The sequence below is a fragment of the Ceratotherium simum genome, chromosome 11 (assembly GCF_057802395.1).
Source record: "Ceratotherium simum simum isolate JZ-2026a chromosome 11, ASM5780239v1, whole genome shotgun sequence".
NCBI lineage: Eukaryota > Metazoa > Chordata > Mammalia > Perissodactyla > Rhinocerotidae > Ceratotherium > Ceratotherium simum.
Genome location: NC_141910.1, coordinates 66,770,049 through 66,788,759, shown reverse-complemented (window position 1 = coordinate 66,788,759; position 18,711 = coordinate 66,770,049). Strand labels below are relative to the sequence as shown.

At 45.7% G+C, this 18,711-nt stretch overlaps 1 protein-coding gene across 13 annotated transcripts in view; it reads left to right on the top strand.

Annotated features, from left to right (window-relative positions):
* The window catches only part of GREB1 (growth regulating estrogen receptor binding 1), a 142,745-nt gene that overhangs the window by 52,618 nt on the left and 71,416 nt on the right, over positions 1–18,711 (top strand). For 5 of the 13 annotated variants that reach the window (XM_087437132.1, XM_087437134.1, XM_014792173.2 and 2 more), the window contains 3 exons: positions 10,803–10,983; positions 15,728–15,847; positions 18,208–18,384. In XM_087437132.1, the coding sequence (XP_087293258.1) occupies positions 10,827–10,983; positions 15,728–15,847; positions 18,208–18,384 (454 nt within the window). In that variant the 5' untranslated portion in view covers positions 10,803–10,826. Of the gene's footprint in view, positions 1–921; positions 1,074–6,997; positions 7,464–10,802; positions 10,984–15,727; positions 15,848–18,207; positions 18,385–18,711 lie in introns of those variants that run through there. The other 8 variants (XM_087437137.1, XM_087437133.1, XM_087437138.1 and 5 more) reach the window with 4 other exon arrangements.

Genomic DNA, 18,711 nt, shown 5'->3' with positions numbered 1-18,711 from the left:
AAGTCCTTTCTTGGCTCCACAGGGCTAATTCTAAACACGTTAGGAGGGCTTAGTTTGAACTGGCCCCTCGCCACCCTCCTACCCAGCTCCCACGCGTACACCTTATGCTCCAGGAGCCTCTGGAAGGACCTGTGTCCCCCAGTCACACAATGGGTGTCACCCCTGGGTCAAGCCTGGGAGTATTGTCCACCTGCCCGGAATACCCCTCCTTCTTTTCACCTGGCAGACCTGTACTCATCCTTCCAGATTCAGCTCTTCCAGGAGGCCCTCTGAAGTTGGCCTGAGACAGAACCTTCCACTGCCTTCTCTGTTTCCTTTGAAGCTACCTTCTTGCTGATAACCCTGCCAAGGAACCATCACCCTGTGGTTTGTACTGCGTCGTTTCCCTGCACTTTCTACCTACCTGTGAGTTTCTTAGCTCAGGGCTCTGTCTATTTCACTTTCCCCCTTAGCTCCAAGTGGGAATGAAATATTTCTTCCATGTATCCAAATTAGCTTATTTAAGTATTTAACTTTGTTTAAAGCAAAACCATGACTCTGGAGGGGGAAAGTTCTTTGTTTTTCCTGGAGGCATAGAACAAGTTAGAAGTTGTCAATTTGTGGCTTAGGATAGACCCAGCTGTCTGAACTTGGTCCTGAGACCCTGCAGGCCTCCAGCTGTGTCTCTTCCTCGAGCCTGGGGTGGCCTGGGTGGAGGTTGAGCCTGGGAGAATTAGCAGAGTCCATGGCCATTCCCTTGCCAGATCCCCTCTCCAACAGAAACCGTTCTGGGCTCCGTGGGGAATGGAGAGAGGAGTGAGCTTGGTTGCTGTGTCCAGCAGTTCAAAGCCCAGAGGAGCTTTGGGGGAAAAACCTGGAGCCCATGGAGATGCGAGCAAAGTACTGGGGGGGGGGGGGGTAGGCAGAAGAGGCAGTGATGAATTTGGGCTTCAGTGGAAGCTGAAGGAAGCACAGGCGCACACGGGCCCGTGGAGCAGCAGTGTGTTCACGAGGAAAGAGCAGAAGTGACGGCTTGTGCTTTGATGCTCATAGGAAGGGCTCCCCTGACCCTGCTTGGAAGGGAAAACAATAAGGTGAGTGCAGGTAATAGCTGGGGCAGGGGGGCACCAGCTAATAAGCTTTCTGGAACTGTGACAGCGAGGGCATCCTGGGGGCCTAAATTGAAACCTTGGATTTGTTTATTGGGGACGCCTGGGGCTTTAAGTTCCGCATATGAATGCTTTCAGACGTGACCGTGCTCCAACCCTGTACAGTCCTCGCCATAACCTCAAACAGGTGGTCTCTCTCTTTCCTTCTCTCTCCCTTTAGGAGTTATCTTCTAGGGGCCTGCAGCGTCCCGGGTACCATGGGAAATAAAGAGGTGACTAGGATATTTCCTGCTGTCAAGGAGCTTCAAGTTTCGAGAGGAAGGGGGATAAGAGACGTGGAAATGATGTCTGCTTGGATAGCACATTTCAGTTGGGGTGCTCCTAAAGGAAGCCAGTTTATTCCCACTGCAGTACAATGAATGCAGTTAAGTCAGGATCTCTGGTTAGCATCTAGAAATTAGAATTATGAGCAGTTAATTCCAATTGTAGAGAGGAAACTGGAATTTGTTAACATCTATATGCCAACTGCCCTACATATGTTAGTTCATTTAGCCCTCACTACAACTCTGGAAGGTGCTTCTTGTCCTCATTTTACAAATAAGGAAATGGAGGTCCAGCGAGGTTAGGCAACTTACTCAAGGTCACATAGCTTGAAAGAAACATAGCCATGAATTAAGCCCCTGGTGGTCCTTTTCCAAAGTATATGCTTTTTACTACCGTAGCAGGCAGATTATGAATGCTTTGCAAGGCCCAGTTTTGAAAAATTGTTTGAAGTTGGTAAAGTCCAACTTTACTGAGAGGTTTATTATCTTATAACTTGAAGGGACCTGCAAGGCCCTCTCGTAGAGTCCTAATAGCTTTGATCTGACTGGATACCCGGACTGGGAACTGAAGAGCTTGTTCTCAGCATGTTGTGGGCCTCAGTCTCATACACAGAGGGACCCGCCAGCAGTGTGTGCCCCTGCATGTTTCGAGGAAACGGGGTGTTGGTGACCACGAATCAGCTGAGATCTCTGCGGGGAGGGGGAAGGGCTGGATCTGATGAATGAGCAGCAGGGGGTTGATGGCTTTATTTTTACGAGCAAAATGACAAGTGTGCAGCACCTGGGGTACACAGAGCTGGGTGTCACCTGAGGAAGTAAGTTCCAGCCCATTCGGGGAGCTCAGTAACTGTTGTTGACAGCTCGGGGCCCTGGGCTCAGGCAGGGGTGCCCCGGGACTGTCTGATAAAAGGCAAAATGAGGGTGCTCAGAAAGGAACAGGAAGAGGACTGTGGGCCAGAGTTGAGCTGGACACACACTTGCAGGTTGCCCAGCGAGTGTCCGTGAGCCTTTTAGGGTAAATGGATTTGCTGCCTCTTAGGGAAACCTTTTGATATTCTGTTCTTTGAAAAAGAAAGAAAGAAAAGGGAAAAAGTCACTGCAGGGAGAGGCCAGAGCTAGAATGTTTTTCTTTGAATGGGCTAGAGTCCGGCATCTGCTGCTTTAATCCCCCGGGGAAGAGCCAGTCGGGCTGACGGAGAGGCGGACGCCATCCAGGCCCTGGGCCGCCGCCTGTGTGTTTGTTTTGCTGCCTCTGGAAGCCGAGGGAGCCTGCCCGCCCTCTTCCCTCAGGCAGGCCCATCTTCAGGCAGATGCAGAATGCCCTTGGTTTTCTTTGTCTGACTAGACCTGTTTCTTTTGAAATGGGGCTTTTCACTTACTGAGGCTTTATTTTCTTGTATGGCAGCCCCCCTTTTGGTAAAGCACCATTAAGAAAGAACCCAAGGCAATCCTTTTCTAACCAAAAGTTTTAGCATGGCTGGACAAGTGAACATCACTAAAAAAAGAAAAAAACCCAACAACTTTAAAAAACGCTCCCTTTTCTGAAGTCACCGGCTTCATTGAAAGTAAGGATTCACATTTTCGGACATTCTAAAATTGTCCCAAATGTGTGACCTTGGACCAGTCACTTAATCTCACCCTGTCTCAGTTTCCTAATGTGTCAGATGAGAACCACGCTACGTGTGTTTTAGGGCTGTGATGGAGAAGAAATAAAATGACAAATAGAGACCTGAGAAGCATCTGCACCAAGTGGCCCTAATAAATGGGAGCTATGATTTTGACTTTTACTTAAAATGGTCTTGGGCTTTACGCTGCTCAAGGAAATAGTAAAGTCAGTAAATGCTTTCAGATCCCAGACTCAGTCTCTTTGTCTGCAGAATGAAGATAATACTTCTGTCACATTTGAACAGATGTTGGTTTTCTTATTCTTCCATTTGAACTCATATTCTTCTCTCTCTATATAAAATATAGTTTTTTGATTTATAAATTGCATACATGGACTGAAGTATATAATATATATTATTTACATTATAAAACATACTGAAAAATAAAATGATTAGCTAAAATAGATAGAAGTTTTGATGTTTTCTTTTTTGTGTTCCCTTTGGATAGCATGCTGTAATATACAAGTACTCTAATAGGGGCTTTATAAGGTCTGTCGTGTGGTTCTGAGAGTCTAGGTAGGACCTTCTCCGTGAATAATTGCAGGATTTTGTGGGCTCCCAATGATGAGAACGCTTAGCCAGGAGGAAGTCTGGTTTCAGATGTGTGTGCGTGCTTAGTCTCGTGAGGCTGACTTCCTAGCACGGTCCTTTAGGAGTCTGGAGGAATGCCATAGCTTTCTGTGAAATTGAGAAATGTCTTGTCACTGCTAGAAAAGGCACTCGAAGGTAATGGTAATATAGATTTATTACCCTTCAACCGAGGATGTCTGAGATTCTGTATTCTGCCGTTTAAACTTCTTAACACTACTTTTCATGGAAGAGATTCTTTGGAGATGGGCTTTCAGTTCCAGACCAGGCACTACCTGTGTGTCATTAGACAGGTCTCCCAACCTCTCTGAGCCTTAGTTTCTTATCTGTAAAATAGGGATAAAAGTAGGGATAGAAATAATTACCAGATAGGATTGTTGCTAGGATCAAATTAGATACTGCTTGTGGAAATGCTGAGCAGGTGGTCTTCCTTTGCTATTAGTCTGTGGTCCACCATGATCTTCAGTGGCCATTCTACTGAGATTCTGTATGATGTCTGTTGTTCATTTTTATGCCTGCATTTCATTTATTTTTTAAATGTGACCTTCAGTTTTTAATAAATGTAAATATGAACATTGTCTAAAGAGTCATTATATTATTATAATATGTATATGCTAATACATATATTAGAATTCAGGGTAAGAAATCATTTTCCCTCAGAATTTTGAGGCTATTTCCTTGTTTCCCAGTATCACAGTTGAGAAATCCACAGTATTCTGATTATTTTAATCTTTGGAATATGCCCTGTGTTTTTCTTTCTGGAAGCTCTTGGGATCTTCCCTTTATTCCTGGTATTCTAAAATTTCATGCTGATGCGACTTGATGCTGATGTATCCTTTTTCACTTATTGTGCTGGGCACTTGATGGGTCCTTTAAATCCAGAAATATATGTCCTTCAATTCTGGAAAATTTTCTAGATTATTTCTTTGGGAATATCATTCTCTTCTTTTCCTTTCTTCTCTTTTTGTGGAACTCCTATTGGACCTCATGGATTGATCCTCTAATTTTCTTATTTTTCCTGTCCTTTGTGTCTTTATCTTCAACTCTGTCTTCCAGCCCTTCTACTAAAGTTTAAATTTCTATTATCATTTAAACAGTTTATAAGAGTTCATTCTTGTTTTCTGAATGTCTGCATTTTCTTTTTTAAAGACTTTATTTTATTAGAGCAATTTTAGGGTCACAGCAAAATTGAGAGGAAGGCACAGAATCACCGTGTGCCTCCTGCCCCCCCCCCCCCACTTTCCTATTCACCTTTTACAGCATCCTGTTCTTGTTTTGTGGATACGTATTCCTCTGAGGATATTGATTGAGGTGGATATTTTCCTTTGCACCTTTTGTTTGCTCCCTTTTATCTGTTTCTTTCTTTTGGTCTCAATCTTTTATGTTAAAGGAGTTTCTCAAAAGCCTTTGTGAGGCTGACGATCTTTGGGTGTCTGCTTGTTGTTGAGAGTCAGGCACAGAAAATTGCTTTATGTACCAATACAGCTATTGATGGTGGGCTTCACAGGAGGTGATTAGACGTGGATCTGTGACAGTGGGGGTACCCCCAGTTGTCAATATCCACCCATCCTCAAGCCTGAGTGTCAGCATTTGGGGGGAACCAAATAGGGAGAAGGAATGTGAAGTGGGGGCTTCATCCACTGTGGATAGACTTTGAGGCAATTCCTGTTTTCAGTCCTGTGTCTCACACCTGTTGTCAGCTGTGTCCAGAGTCCAGATTCTCTGTGGTTTATTTTTTCCTGAGTAAACCTTCAGGCTTCAGCAGAGATGAGAAGGCAGGCTGCTGGGGGTGGGGCAGAGGAAGGAGGAGGAAGCCCCCCACCCCTGATCTTCAACCCCCCTTTTCACGGTGTTGCCTCCAATTCCTAAGCCTTTTCTGGCTTCTGTTGTGAGTTTGAACTGGTTGGCTTCTCAGGACTCCTCTCCCTATTGCAGGACTGGACTTTAGTTCTTACTCTTTCAAAGTCTATCGCCACTTCTCCTTCCACTTTGCATCTTCTAAGTTTTGTTGGCATATCTTGTCTGCTGTTACTTTCTCTCCTCTCTCTCTGTCTTTGTGTTTTTATACCTATGTATTCCTCACTGTCCTCTTGGTGTGGTTTTGGAGGGAGTGGAGATGATGTTGTGTATTCCATCTGTCCCCTTTCACTGGAAGCCTCCTCGCCTTCCTTTGTCCCTGTTTGTAATAATCCTTGATCTTCCTTGAAGTTTCTGCCCTGCACTTATTCTAATGAACTGCATCTCAACCTAAAGATTACTTCTTTTTCTAACTGAGTCCTCTAAATGACACAGCTTGACTTACGGGTGCCATGGGAAGAGAATGGCTTAGGCTGCATGTCTCAGTCCTCAGGAGCATGCTGAGATAGCTCACCTTTGTGACTCCAGACTCACCCGGGGTCAGTCTGCTTCATCTGGTCAGGTCATAGGTGCTTCTGGGGTCAGATGGACCAGTGGAAGTTAAGTCCTGGTTCTGGGATGTGAGCTGACATAGAGCTATATTTGAGGTTGACTTGGTGAAATAGACCCACATCTGATTACCTCCTGTGAGGCCCACCAGCCATCCAACTGCACCCCCAGGTACAGAGTTTTCAAGCAACTTTTTGGACTTTTCTTTTAAAAACAAGCAGATATCCAAGGGTCCGGTTGAAAGAGCATCCACCAGGCCTCCTGCCTCCAGGTCTTCCCTCCAAGTTTATCCCAAACATCCCTGTCTGATTGACTTGCCTAAGACATCACCTTTATCATCATAAATCCCTTGTTCTGAAGCTTCAGGGACTGTCTATTGCCTACCGAAACAATGTCTAATTTGTACCCTCAGTTTTGTTTTTATTCTGTCATGGTGCCATCTTGTAAACCATTTACTACTCATCAAATGAGCTTATTTCCTTTTTCTATAGCATGTCTGTATTCATGCAGCTTTCATGCCTTTGTGCTTTCTTTCTCAAATGCTATTCCCAACTTTTTTGCCAAAAATATCCTACTCGTCTTATTTGGCCCACTTTGAATACCAGCCCCTTTGGCTGCCCAAGTTCTCACTGATTCCCTCCAGCCCCCCTTATGTTGCAGCTCTTATGGACCATAGAACTGTTGGTCACTTGTCATTTATGATCTGGAATTCTTATCTTTTCATGTGAATGTTCAGATTTAGCTAGAAATTCATGATCATGCACTGACTATGAGGTGCTGTGCTAGGCACTTTCACACACTCTGTCTCTTTTACTGTCCGTAATGACCAGTCAGTCCTTCAAAGTGCCCATTTTACAGATGAGAATACCAAGGCCCAGTAAGTCACACCTGCTGTTTCCAGTCTACTACAGCCAGGGTTATGCACTAAGGTGAAGGCTGTGGTTGTCGTCTCTGCTGTGATGGGCACTGCTTTGAATTCTGTGGTTGGAGAGTATCATGCACTAGCATTGAGACGACCTGGGCCAGGCCTTGGAATGCAGGCAGAGGAATGTGACGTGTCAGGGCGTGGAAGAAATCCCTGCAGCTGGCAGACTTGAAATCTCGCAGTCTCTTGCAGCAGGAGTCTGGCAAAGAGACAGTGCCTAGGGAGTGAGTGGTTGGAGCCACGCAGGGCGGGACCAGCCCAGGAGGCCTTTCACAGGGGTTGCCTTCATCCCAGGAGGCGTTTGGGAGGATCTGGGCTTTTGTGTTTGACCCTGAGCCAGGCTCTCCTCTCTCTGGCTCTTTAGTTCCGTGTCTGACAAGTGTGGGATTCTAACATAGCAGAGAGCTCCAGCTGGGCGTCCACCTCAGCCTGCTCTGCCCTCTGATCCCAAACCCTCCTCAGCTGGCAGGTGGTCTTGTCTGTAAGAGCACTGCTGTGTTAGTGGGGAGTTCCCACACCATTCGATTGTGGTCCAATGAGAATAACAGAACGGGCCACGACATTTCCATACGATTCTCAGTGCTCCCTCCCTATCCTTATTTACTTATGATGGTTTCAAATGCATCATTAGATAGAGAGTGGGGCACATTTTCTCTCTCACTATTTGCTTATAGACATTAAAGCTTTGATGTTTGCTTAGAGTTATGAAATGTCCATTTTTTTGAATGTGAAAACTTTTCTATGCCATTGTCTCTTTTGTATTTCTTCTCTCCCTGCGTCCTTCCCCCTCTCCCTCCACCTCCTTCCTCCCTCATCTCCAGTCTTATTTCTTTTCTTTCAATAAGTGTTCCTTCAGGTTACTTATCATCTCCGAGACTTGGATTTGTCATCTTTAAAATGGGGTTCATAACATCCTTCCCCTGGCTACCAAGTGTGTTAAGCAAGGGAGCATGCCCAGTGCCTCGCACGCAGTAGCTGGACAGTGAATGTTGGTTTTCTTTCTTCCTCGTCATTGCTCCATCCATGTTAGCCATTGATCTGCCTTAACCAGAGGAGTCTTCCTCTGGCTCAGGGTGCCAACCAGCTGTCAGGTGAGCTGAGCAGGACCTTGGGAAGGTAGGGTCTGGATGCCCTGATCACTTTCTTTCACTTCCAAACATGATTCTGCAGGGGCTCCATGTAAAAATGGGCCGGACTTAAAGCTTCTTTCTGTGTTTGTGAAGCTCTTCAGACAAAGATCTATAGAAATAGGAGGCATTCGTGATGTTATTAATTGGCGGCAGCTTTAAACGGACCACCCTGAATGGAAAATAATGCAAGCGTCCCCAGAGGTGGCCGGTAACCCGTCATTCATGCATTGAAGTATGCAGAAGGTTGAGGAAAGAGGCAGAGGAGAGGGCCTGGAGCCCCTCTGATGCGGGCTGCTGGGGGCTTCCGCAGCTGACCTCTCTCTTTCAGGAGCACTTTCTTTTTGTTGCGCTAATTCCTGAAGCTATCCTCCCAACAGCTCATTTCCCCGGGCTGTAAGCAGAGGCTGGCCAAGGGGCCCTGTGGTCAGGAATTATTGCTACAAGCAGGAAGTGTTTAATGGTGTCCATTTACTTTTAGTTGGAAGAGGAACGGCCGGACCTTCCTTACAATAGAGGCAGAAAATCAACGTGACTACGCGGCCCATTTTACCTTTAGGAGGGAAACCTGAGCTCCTTAGGGCACCAGCGTCCCATCTTGAAATTGCTCTGCCACTGACAGAACAAGGACAAGGGGAATTTCTTACATATGTCTTAAGTCAAAGTGATGTGTGAGGTCGTGCTGGCATGTGAAGCTGGTCTCACACTCTTGTGGCTGGGTGTGCGTGCCTGTGATGGAGCAGGAGACCACTGTCCTGTGGTCACGTCGGCGGTGGCATCTTGTGCTGTTTTTTAAGTCAAATGTTACTTTGAAAATTAACAGTATAGTAGACAGGAAATATACAGGATATAGAAGAATTGAATATCTCCTTTCATCTCTTGAAGAGAGTTTATACATCTCTTTTCTCATATCGATAGTGTATTTGTGAAAATCCTTCAAGTACCTGTCAAAAAGAAACCCTTAACAAATTTAAAAAGTAGAGTTTCTAAAGGCCACAGTCGTGATTATAATCCAATACAAATTAGAAATAAATAGTATAAGGCTAACCCCCCTTCCTGCCCGAATCTTGACTATTTAGAAATTAAACATACGCTCCTGGATAATTGTTGGATCCAAGAGGGGATCCGAAGGGAGATCATAAACTGTCTAAAAAGAGATGGAAAGGAGAACACTTTACACTAAAGCTACATGCCATAGCAAAGAAATACCCAAGGGAAAATGTATAGCCATAAATGTCTTCATTATTAAAGAAGTAAGATGGAAAATAAAAATGAATTTGGTAAAAGTACAACAAATTAAACCAAAAGGAAATAGAAAGAGGGAAATACAGACAAAAAGCTAAATTTAATGAAATAGAAAATAAACAGAAACATTAGGAAGGGATGTAAATTTAAATGCCAGTTCTTGGGAAGGACTAAGTGTAGAGATTTAACCATATATATAACCTGAGAGAAAAGTCTGAGCAAACCTCTGCCCCTTCACTCAATGGAATATGATACAGCCATTAAAATTGTTTTAAAAGCATTTGTAAGAGGATTGGGTGAAATGCTTATGTCAAGTGAAAAAAGCAGAATCAAAAATTATATTATAGAATGATGATAACTATGTGGATGCCATCTCCCATCTCCCTCCTAAACCCAAGTTCTAAACAGAATTAAGCCTGGAAAGAATATTCCAAAATATCACAGTGGGATGAAGTACCAACACAGGCTACAACACAGAGGAACCCTGAAAACGTGGGCTAACGGAAAGACCCCATACTGTGTGATTCCATTAATATGAAATTTCCAGAGTAGGCAAATCTACAGAGACAGAAAGTAAATTAGCAGTTGCCTAGGGCTAGAGGATTGAGGGGTTGGGGAGTAACAGCTGACAAGTATGAGGTTTCTTTTTGGGGTGATGAAAATATTCTAAAATCAATTATGTGATAGTTGCACAACACTGTGAATATACTAAAAACCACTGAATTGTATTAAGTCAGTGAATGGTGTGGTATGTGAAGGGTATCTTCATCAAGTTGCTACCAAAAAAACAAATCACAGTGGTTATCTTGGGGGGTAGAAATATTGGTGATTTTCCTCTTGTTTTTCTACTCTTTTTTGTAATTTCCAGATTTCCAGATGTAATTCTGTGTTACTTGTATAATGGAAACATAACAAACTGGAAAACACTTTAAAGAAGGAATGTTAATAATTGGCCTTTTAGCAGAAAAGGCAGTGATGGGAAATCTGCTAGCCTACCTTCTGAGAAGGTGAGGGGGGCCGAGTCCTGTAATCCTGACACATTGTCATCTGCCGTCACATACATAAAGTGGCGCAGGACTATTCTGCAAGTCAAGGAAAATAATGCATCATTTATCTGGGGTCTCTCACGGGCAGGATCACATCTCAGGGATGTGAAAGAGGGGTCTGTGAGACCTGGGGATGACTAAGAGCCAATTTCTAGTAACATATTCTAAGCAGTGTCAGCCTCTGCTATCTGAGTGCTGAATTAGAGAAAGCTGTTACTTATATAACTTCCTGTAATTGCCCAGCAGTAGCTGCAGCTGAGAGCCGCCCTCGCCTCTTGGCGAGCAGGGGACACACAGCCCTTCCATCCTTGCAGTGGTTTTACCTTCTACCTTTGGGCTTCGTGCTCAGGTCAGTCTTTTTCATTGAAACTGACATGCCATTTTAAACAGAAGACTCCACCGTCTCTTTTGAAGATGGGAAACTCGTACGCTGGACAGCTGAAGACGACCCGGTTCGAAGAGGTCTTGCACAACTCCATCGAGGCCTCCCTGCGGTCCAGCAGCCTGGTGCCGAGGCCCGTCTTCTCCCAGTTGTACCTGGAGGCTGAGCAGCAGCTTTCTGCTCTAGAAGGTAGGAGACGCGTTTGCGCATTTCTTGTATTGGTGCCGTTCATGTTAGCAACAGAACGTGAAACCCTTTCCTCTTCTGTTCTGCTAGAAAAGAGTGTGTCTAGCAGAAAAGAATTGTTAGAAAAAGAAGGTTGCACATACATTCTTACTTGGCTAAAACTAAAATAAGTTTCATCCATAAAGTTGCAAGGAATAAAATTATCCATTGGATTAATAGGAGAAAGGAAGAGGGCCGAGTTAGACTATTCTGAATTGGTTGTTACGCTTATTGAAAAGTTTGACGTTTTCACTTGGATAAACATTTTTTTCTCTTTGTCCCAGGATGCGTGGCCATATCTTTGCAAAGTAGTCTAGGTAGTTTCTCTTTGTGATAGTGGATACAAGAGCCCTCTAGAAACTTTTAAAAACCACCAACAAACCCTTATCAATTTAATGTGTGCCAAGAATAAATAAGTAAATTGTCTTCGGGCATGGGGATAACTTTAAAGTGTACTTAATTATCCAGAGAATAAAATGGTTGCATTTTTCAATCTTGAGTGTGTATTTTTTATAGCCATGTGTTTTCCTGTTAAAAGTAGTATCACAGCAATCTGTAGTGAGCGATGGTTACTCTTATGGAAGTTCTTTTGGTCAGTTTATGGCTTTCACTTGAAGTTACCTGCAGACTTCACTTAGCTATTGAAGTGAAAGAGGCTGTGATTTAAAACAAATCAACTAAGAAAGCACGCAGTATGCCAGGTCCTGTGTTGGGGTGTCGTGATCTCCGTGAGTGTGTGTCAGTGTGAATGTGTGCACGTGTGTGTTGGGTGGGTGTGGGGATGGTGGGCTGGGGAAGGTTGCACAGAAGGAAAAATGAGGCGCGAGGTGCTGGTGTGATATCTGCGAGTTCCTCATTCTAGCGGGGAGGTATTCCTGTGTCACTCTTTAAAATGCCCTTACAGAATTAACCTTGCAAATCGCAACAGCTGAGGACCTAAAAGAACTGGATCTGGGTCTAAGAGAAACCAGATTGTGGTCAAAACTATGAATTAGGAAAACCAAGAATTTTCTGGCATTCACGTAGACAGGACTGACATTTTATGGCATAAGAAGCACTACCGTGACATTGTGGGGAGATGAGAAATAACTGGAGAATATGTCACAGACTTTTGTGAAATATATATTAAATGGTCATCCTTCTAACAGCACTGAAAGACTTGGTTGGTCGTAAGTTAACGATAGTCATAAGGATAAATAATTTAGTACATTGGAATGGCACCTTGAAATCTACAAAGTGCTTTCACCTCCATCAGCTCAAGTAATTGAATGCAATGATTTGGGAAGATGGAAGATTGGTTTGCTTGGAGTTTTGAAGGATACTCATCTAGAGAGAGAAAGGAGAAGCCCCTTGGAGGCTCCCAGTCAGCTTTTCTTTCTAAGATCTCCGTAGACTACCTTTCCCGGCCTCTCATTGGGAGGCTGCCTCCCGAATATTCTGATTTCTCAGGATGCCCTCACCTGCTGATAGGTCATGGGGCGTGTGGAGCTTTCCAGGGACAGCTTCCTGCCTCCCGTGTTGAGTGCTGAAGGTTCCCTGCCAGCTGTTGGCCGTCGTGTTCAGCCCTCCTGTTGGTATGAAAACCAGAGCAGGCCCTCTCTGTCATTTTCCCATTTGTCCAAACAGAATAAGGTAGTCCTCTGAGATTTCCTTTTTTGAGTTCGGGGAAGAAGGATGAGTGGGTTGGTGAGAAGGGAGCGACTCTCTTCGATTTGCTAAATGTCACCATAAACTGAGCACTCAGCTCATGCCCCTGGTTTCTGTGTCATAAACCTTGGTGCAGACGCTGTGTACAGGCCACATCTTGTTTTGTCTGTCTGTCTCTCTGTCAGGGTCTCTTATCTTATTGCTGTCCTTCCTCAGATAATAACATGAAAGATGATTTTTATGACCAGGGAGCTGGTACACTAAACACCCTCGGTCTGTTAACATTCTCTGTGTCTGTCAGGGTGATTCAGCAGGGCCTTATTCCTTTGTCCTCTGAATTAGGGGTCTTACCTCCTCCTCCTAGGGGAAAAACCTTTTACGTGTTGTTTATTTTTTTAAAGAAAGACCAATCAAACAAAACAAATACCGCCCCAGCATTTTGGGATAAATATTTATTAATTAAATAAGATGCAGGTAAATTCCTGTGATCCCACCCACTCAGAATGTCCTACAGTTTCTTCTCATGGAAAGAAAACAAAATGTAATATAAACATTAAAATGAGTGGCCTCATACTCATGGAGTGAGGTGTTGCAGTAGGATCTCTGGATTCCTGGGTTTTAGTATCAAGGTCCTGAGCTCCCAATCCAGTTGGTGTGTCTAATGCCATTTTAGAGCTCTCATCCTGCCCGGAGACTGTGGTAAACAGTCTGGTTTAGTCTGCTGCTGGTTAGGAAGTCTCCTCACACTTGTGGCTGGCTGGTCCCATCAAAGGCCCTGGAATGTCTGATGTAGACCTTTGACCTTTAATCCTGCTTTTTTAGTGACTGGATTTTGAGCTCTTTTTTTTGACTTGCTGAGGCTTAAGACCGTCCTCTTTCATTCTTTCTGAGGGTCTGAATTCCTGTTCTTTTCGGCTTAGCAGAATAATGTGCACACATTCCTGTGTGTGCCCTCAGAGCTCCAAAGGTGCCGACTTTCTCTCTAGTTGTCGGTGTCTCTGCCCTCCCCTATGAGCCTCTGGAGGACTGGCTCAGAGACTAGTCTTGATTTTGCAGCAGAGCCTTCTATGCCACTCACTCCATAGGTGGCCAGGGACAGTCTGAGCCCCCATGGGGACCTGTGCTGCACTGCTGGCACCTGGGGTCTGGGTGTGACTCCATACCTTCTGCTAACACTGCTCCGGGCCTGCAGTGGAAGGCAGGAAGGAAGCCTCTGAAGGTGGCTCTGGAGTTTTATCTCCCCCACCCCCCACCCTGTGTTCTTCCTGGGTAATCTTTTTACAGTCTTCCCACCACCTCTTCGTCCTCTAGACCCAGAAGGATGGAAACCCCGGGAATTCTTGCTTGAGTTCTTACTGTGACCTTCCCAAAGTCACGGGCCCAGGCTGGTTTGGAATATTTAGTCTCCTGTCCTCTGAGCACCTTTAAAATGGTGGCCACTGTGAGGGTATGTTCCCAGTACCCTGTACTGATTAAATCACATCTGTAATATTCTGTGCAACCCTGAGGGCCATACTTCCCCACACAGACTGTCACGGCTCAAAGTGACCTTATATAACCAGCTCATTTTAAAGATGCGGGATCTGACACGCAGAAAGGTTAAGTAACTTTCCTGGGGCCACACTAACAGTGGCAGACCCAAGTCCTACAACCTGAGTTCCCTGAGTCCCAGTCCCATCTCTTTCCACTGCACGTGATTTCATCACTAACCTAAAACCACTCAACCCCCTGGATGGAGGGAGGGAGGGTGTGAGAGCCGAGAAAGATGAGACTACGAGAAATGGTGAGAAGCTTCTCTCTAGGAGAGAAGCCAGCACGAACAGAGGAGACAGAAACAAAAGAAGAAGAAACAGCTGTCTCCTGGCCTAATGTGTTTAAGGATGCTCGTAATGACCCTGTTCCATGAAGAAATCTGTATGCTATTTATAAAATGACATTTAAAGATAAGACAACTGGAGAAAGATTTTTACCAAAAATGTCTGTTAAAAGAAGTTAGGACTATATTTCAACAGCCTTGAAAATTCTTTTATAGGAAATCCTCCCTTTCTCTGGCAGTGCTAGTTAATAAGTTATCGCTGTGCGTGCTCAGTTCCGTCAGACAGATGTGTCTTGTGCACCACCTCTGTATGAGGCGTTGTGCTGGGTGCCTGGATTACAGAGATGAGTAAGGGCAGAGGCCCCGCTCTCCAGGAGCTGAGCGTCTGTGGTTCATGACAAGAAGCTCCTTTTACTGCTGTGACAAAGCTCACGAGCATGGAGTGGTGGGATTTCCGTGGCCAGTTCCTGGCCCTCCTGGCCAGTTCCACATTTGCCATTACTCCTAAAATACTATTTCACTTAAAAAAAAGTTTCTTAAAGTCATAACAGGCCTGGCCCTGTTCTAGAACATTCTGGAATGCTTTTTGAGTGTGTGTGTCTATGAGACAAATTTGGTTGTGTTTGTATTTCTAGTAATGTACACATGCATATAAATAATAATGTATAGTTTAACAGCTCTCTTAGACCATGTAAAGGCAGTTCACACTGTATTTTGTGTTCTAAATTGAGCAGTGCAGTTGGTGGTGAGAACATCAGATTGGGCATCAGATGCAACTGGGAACGTGCTGGCTATGCTGCTTAGTGGCTGGTTGAAGAGCTGTGGGCCAATCAGGTCTCTCTGAGCCTGTTTCCTTATCTGTAACATGGTCTACCTATATATTACACCATGGTCCCTCCCACACAAATATTTTTGGAGTGCCCACTATGTACAAGCTTTGTGCTTGGTCCTTATCAACAATTATACATGTACAGTTATACATGTGCTGCACCCTCGTGCTTGTGCAGACACGTGCCGCTATGTGGATGGGAAGAGAAGTGGACCTGAATCTGAAGTCCCGAGGCCAGGCTTGGAGCCTGAGTCTGTGACGTTGGGAAAGGCACAACCTGAGAGTTTCCCTCTGGGAAAGAATGGTGACGATGCCAGACTTACGGTGTGTTCGTGAGGACTGATTAGTGATTAAAAAGCTGAGACTTGCTGAGTACTTACTTCTGTCTTACTCATCACTCCCCTTCCCACTTCTAGGTGGTAGCCGAGTGGACAATGAGGAAGAGGAAGAAGAGGGAGAGGGGGCCCTGGAACAGAACTGTCCCCCAAATCCCTACCAGATGCACCCTCCGCCCGAAGGATGCTGCACCACTGATGGTGAGGCTGCCTGCTGGGCAGTGCCCCTGCTGCCCAGAGTCTGTGGCTGTGAGCTGCAGGGATCCCCACGCCCGTCCTGGGCCCCTGAGGTGTGAGCTGTGCCGGTGGCCCCCAGCAGGTAGTGGCACGTGTGCCCTCTGGTACCAGGAACAGTGGCTGCATCACGCCAAGGGGCTGTCGGGCCCTTGGTTGTCTGAAAACTAGAATGTGTTTTCTCAACTCAGATCTGCTTGCACTGCGTGTTTAACTCAGAATTGATTAGTAGGAATAATCTGTCACACTCTTGGTACTTGTCTGTTGAAAAGGCAGCTGTCCGTTATCTCAGGAACCTTGTGAAATCAGTAATGTTATTCCCACTTGCTGTTGAGGACCCGAGGCTTGGAGATGCCGGCTGGGGTGGCCCCTTAGTCAAGAGACGCGAGCTTGTGCTCTGGGCTCAGAGAGACTTGGAGTGAATTCCTGCTCTGCCACTCGCTAGCCAGCCTCTCTGAGAGGGAGTAAGGTCACGTGTCCTGTCACCATGCCAGCTGAGAGGTGTCACTAGCTAGTTATTTAGTCAGTTAATTAAAATAATTATTGAGCCCCCGCTCTGGAAATATGGAGATAAAAGGTACAAGAGTTCCCAGGTTAATGGAGCTATATAGGTAAGCAGACGCTGCACACGATGTGGACACTGCACATGATGTGGAAAGTGCTAGAAGGGTGGGGAACCAAAACAATGGTTCCTACTACAGGTAGAGAGCTTGGGGAAGGCTTTCTGGAGGAGGTAGTCCTTTGTCTGGGTTTTGGAGGATTAGCAGGACTTAGCCAGGAGACTGAGAGGGTTGGGGGAAGCTGGGACATTCCACACAGAGGAACAGCATGTGCAAAGGCTTAGAGGGGTGAGACTATAGGCATCTGGGGAACTGCTAGCAGTTTATTTAGGTCAGGGCCTGAGGTGTGCCTCGGCAGGGCTTGGAGAAGTGATCAGGCAGTAGTGGAGGCCCCGTGGGCCCTGCGTGGGGGCTTGGTCCTGACCCTGTGCAGGATGGCCGGCAGGGGAGGGAATCAGCCCTCACTGGGAGAGGGAAACCAAAACAACGGCTCTTCATGAGGTAGGACCTCTAGTTTCCACGTGTTAAAAGGCCACCTAATTAAAAGAACAGTACACTCTCCAGTAGTCATTACAGTAATTCTCAAAGAATTTCCAAATAAATGCAGTGAACACTCTCCCCACGGCCTATTTCCCTCCAGCTCTTCAGAAGGAGGGGGCCCAGGTTATAGAAGACCTGCTGGTTGCTGACCCTGGCCTCTGGGAATTTGCCTTAACTTCCCCACAACGATAAAGGGGAACCGCCCCAAGCCTGAGACTCAGGCCCAACTCCATCCTGGACGCCTCTCAGTAGCTTTGAGCAACTGACTTAACCTCTCTGAGCCTTGATTTCCATATCTTCACAGAAATACTTCCCATCAGCGGTCACATGAGAGCTTTGCAGAGCTTGTCCTGGCCCGGTGCTGGCACACGGTGGGCACTGGCATTGGCCTGTCAGCCTTTCCACTGCACAGGCTTCCCCTCCCCCCAGGGGTGGGTGGGAGACCTGGAGACAGTGCCTTGTCAATGGTAAAGCAGGTGCGTGCAGGAGGAGAGTCCTTAAAGTACTGTAGTTTTGCAGGGAAAGCCGGGGGAGTTCACGGTAACCCTCATCGTCTCAGTCGGTAACTAAAGACGGAGGCAGCGCGGGGGATGGAGCTGAATGTGCCGTCATCGAGACGGACTCTGGAAGGGGCCCATCCAAATAAATCTCAGCTCTTTCCCTCTTCTTCCTTTTTTCCAGATATTTTTGGACACTTGTTTTTTGAATAGGAAATATATTTAAATACTCTCAAATACAAAAGGTTCAAAAGGGCATAGGGTGAAAGTGTCCCTATGCTGAAGCGTCTCCTCTGTGTCCTGGTCACCCAGGCCCTCCCCAGAGGCAGGCAGTGAGTGTACCAGGTTCCCACCCCTTATTCCTGACATTAGCTCATTCCTCATACACATAAAATGTAGGGTGTAAAAAATGTCAAATCACTTGCAATTTCTTACTGATTTATCTCGTATGCATTTTAATTTACCACCATTTATCTGCGGTTTTTTCCTATTAAGCTTCTTCTGTACCTTAATGTGTATTATATGGTGACATTGATAGTCCTAAAAACAACATGTGGTAAGGGTTGTGAATAACTACGGTTATAATTTTTTCTCTCAGAATTAATTTTAAAGTCAACCACATCAGGAGGTAAGGGTTGGTCCTGACAAGATGCAGAATGTTCTCGTCCCCTTGCCCACGTTCTGTGGAAGCCCTTTGGCAGCGTGTGTGAGCCCTGTCTATTCCTCCTAGGGTTCTGCCAGGCGGGGAAGGACCTGCGTCTTGTCTCCATTTCCAGCGAGCCCATCGATGTCCCTGCAGGCTTTCTGCTCGTCGGGGCCAAGTCCCCCAGCCTGCCGGACCATCTCCTGGTGTGTGCTGTGGACAAAAGGTTCTTGCCGGATGATAATGGACACAATGCTCTTCTTGGTAAGTTCCTCCTTTGCCCTTCTCTACTGCTCCATCTGTATGTGGTGTGGGGACAAGGGAGGCCTTTGATGGTGGGGAAGGGGGGCACCTTTGGGGCCTCTACATCAGCGTGTCACACTGCCCTGTTTATGTCTCTCAGTAGACTATTTCTTTGTGGAATGAAATGCAAAGGAGATTTATTTTAAAATGTGACTACCTTCCTGTAGAAAGCTCATCATTTAGTATTAATTTTTTTGTACATGTCTTCATCAAGCCTTTCCTAAGTGCCTACCTGTGTCAGGAATGGGATACAAACCCTGTCTTAGACCCTTCCAGAAGCCATCAGAC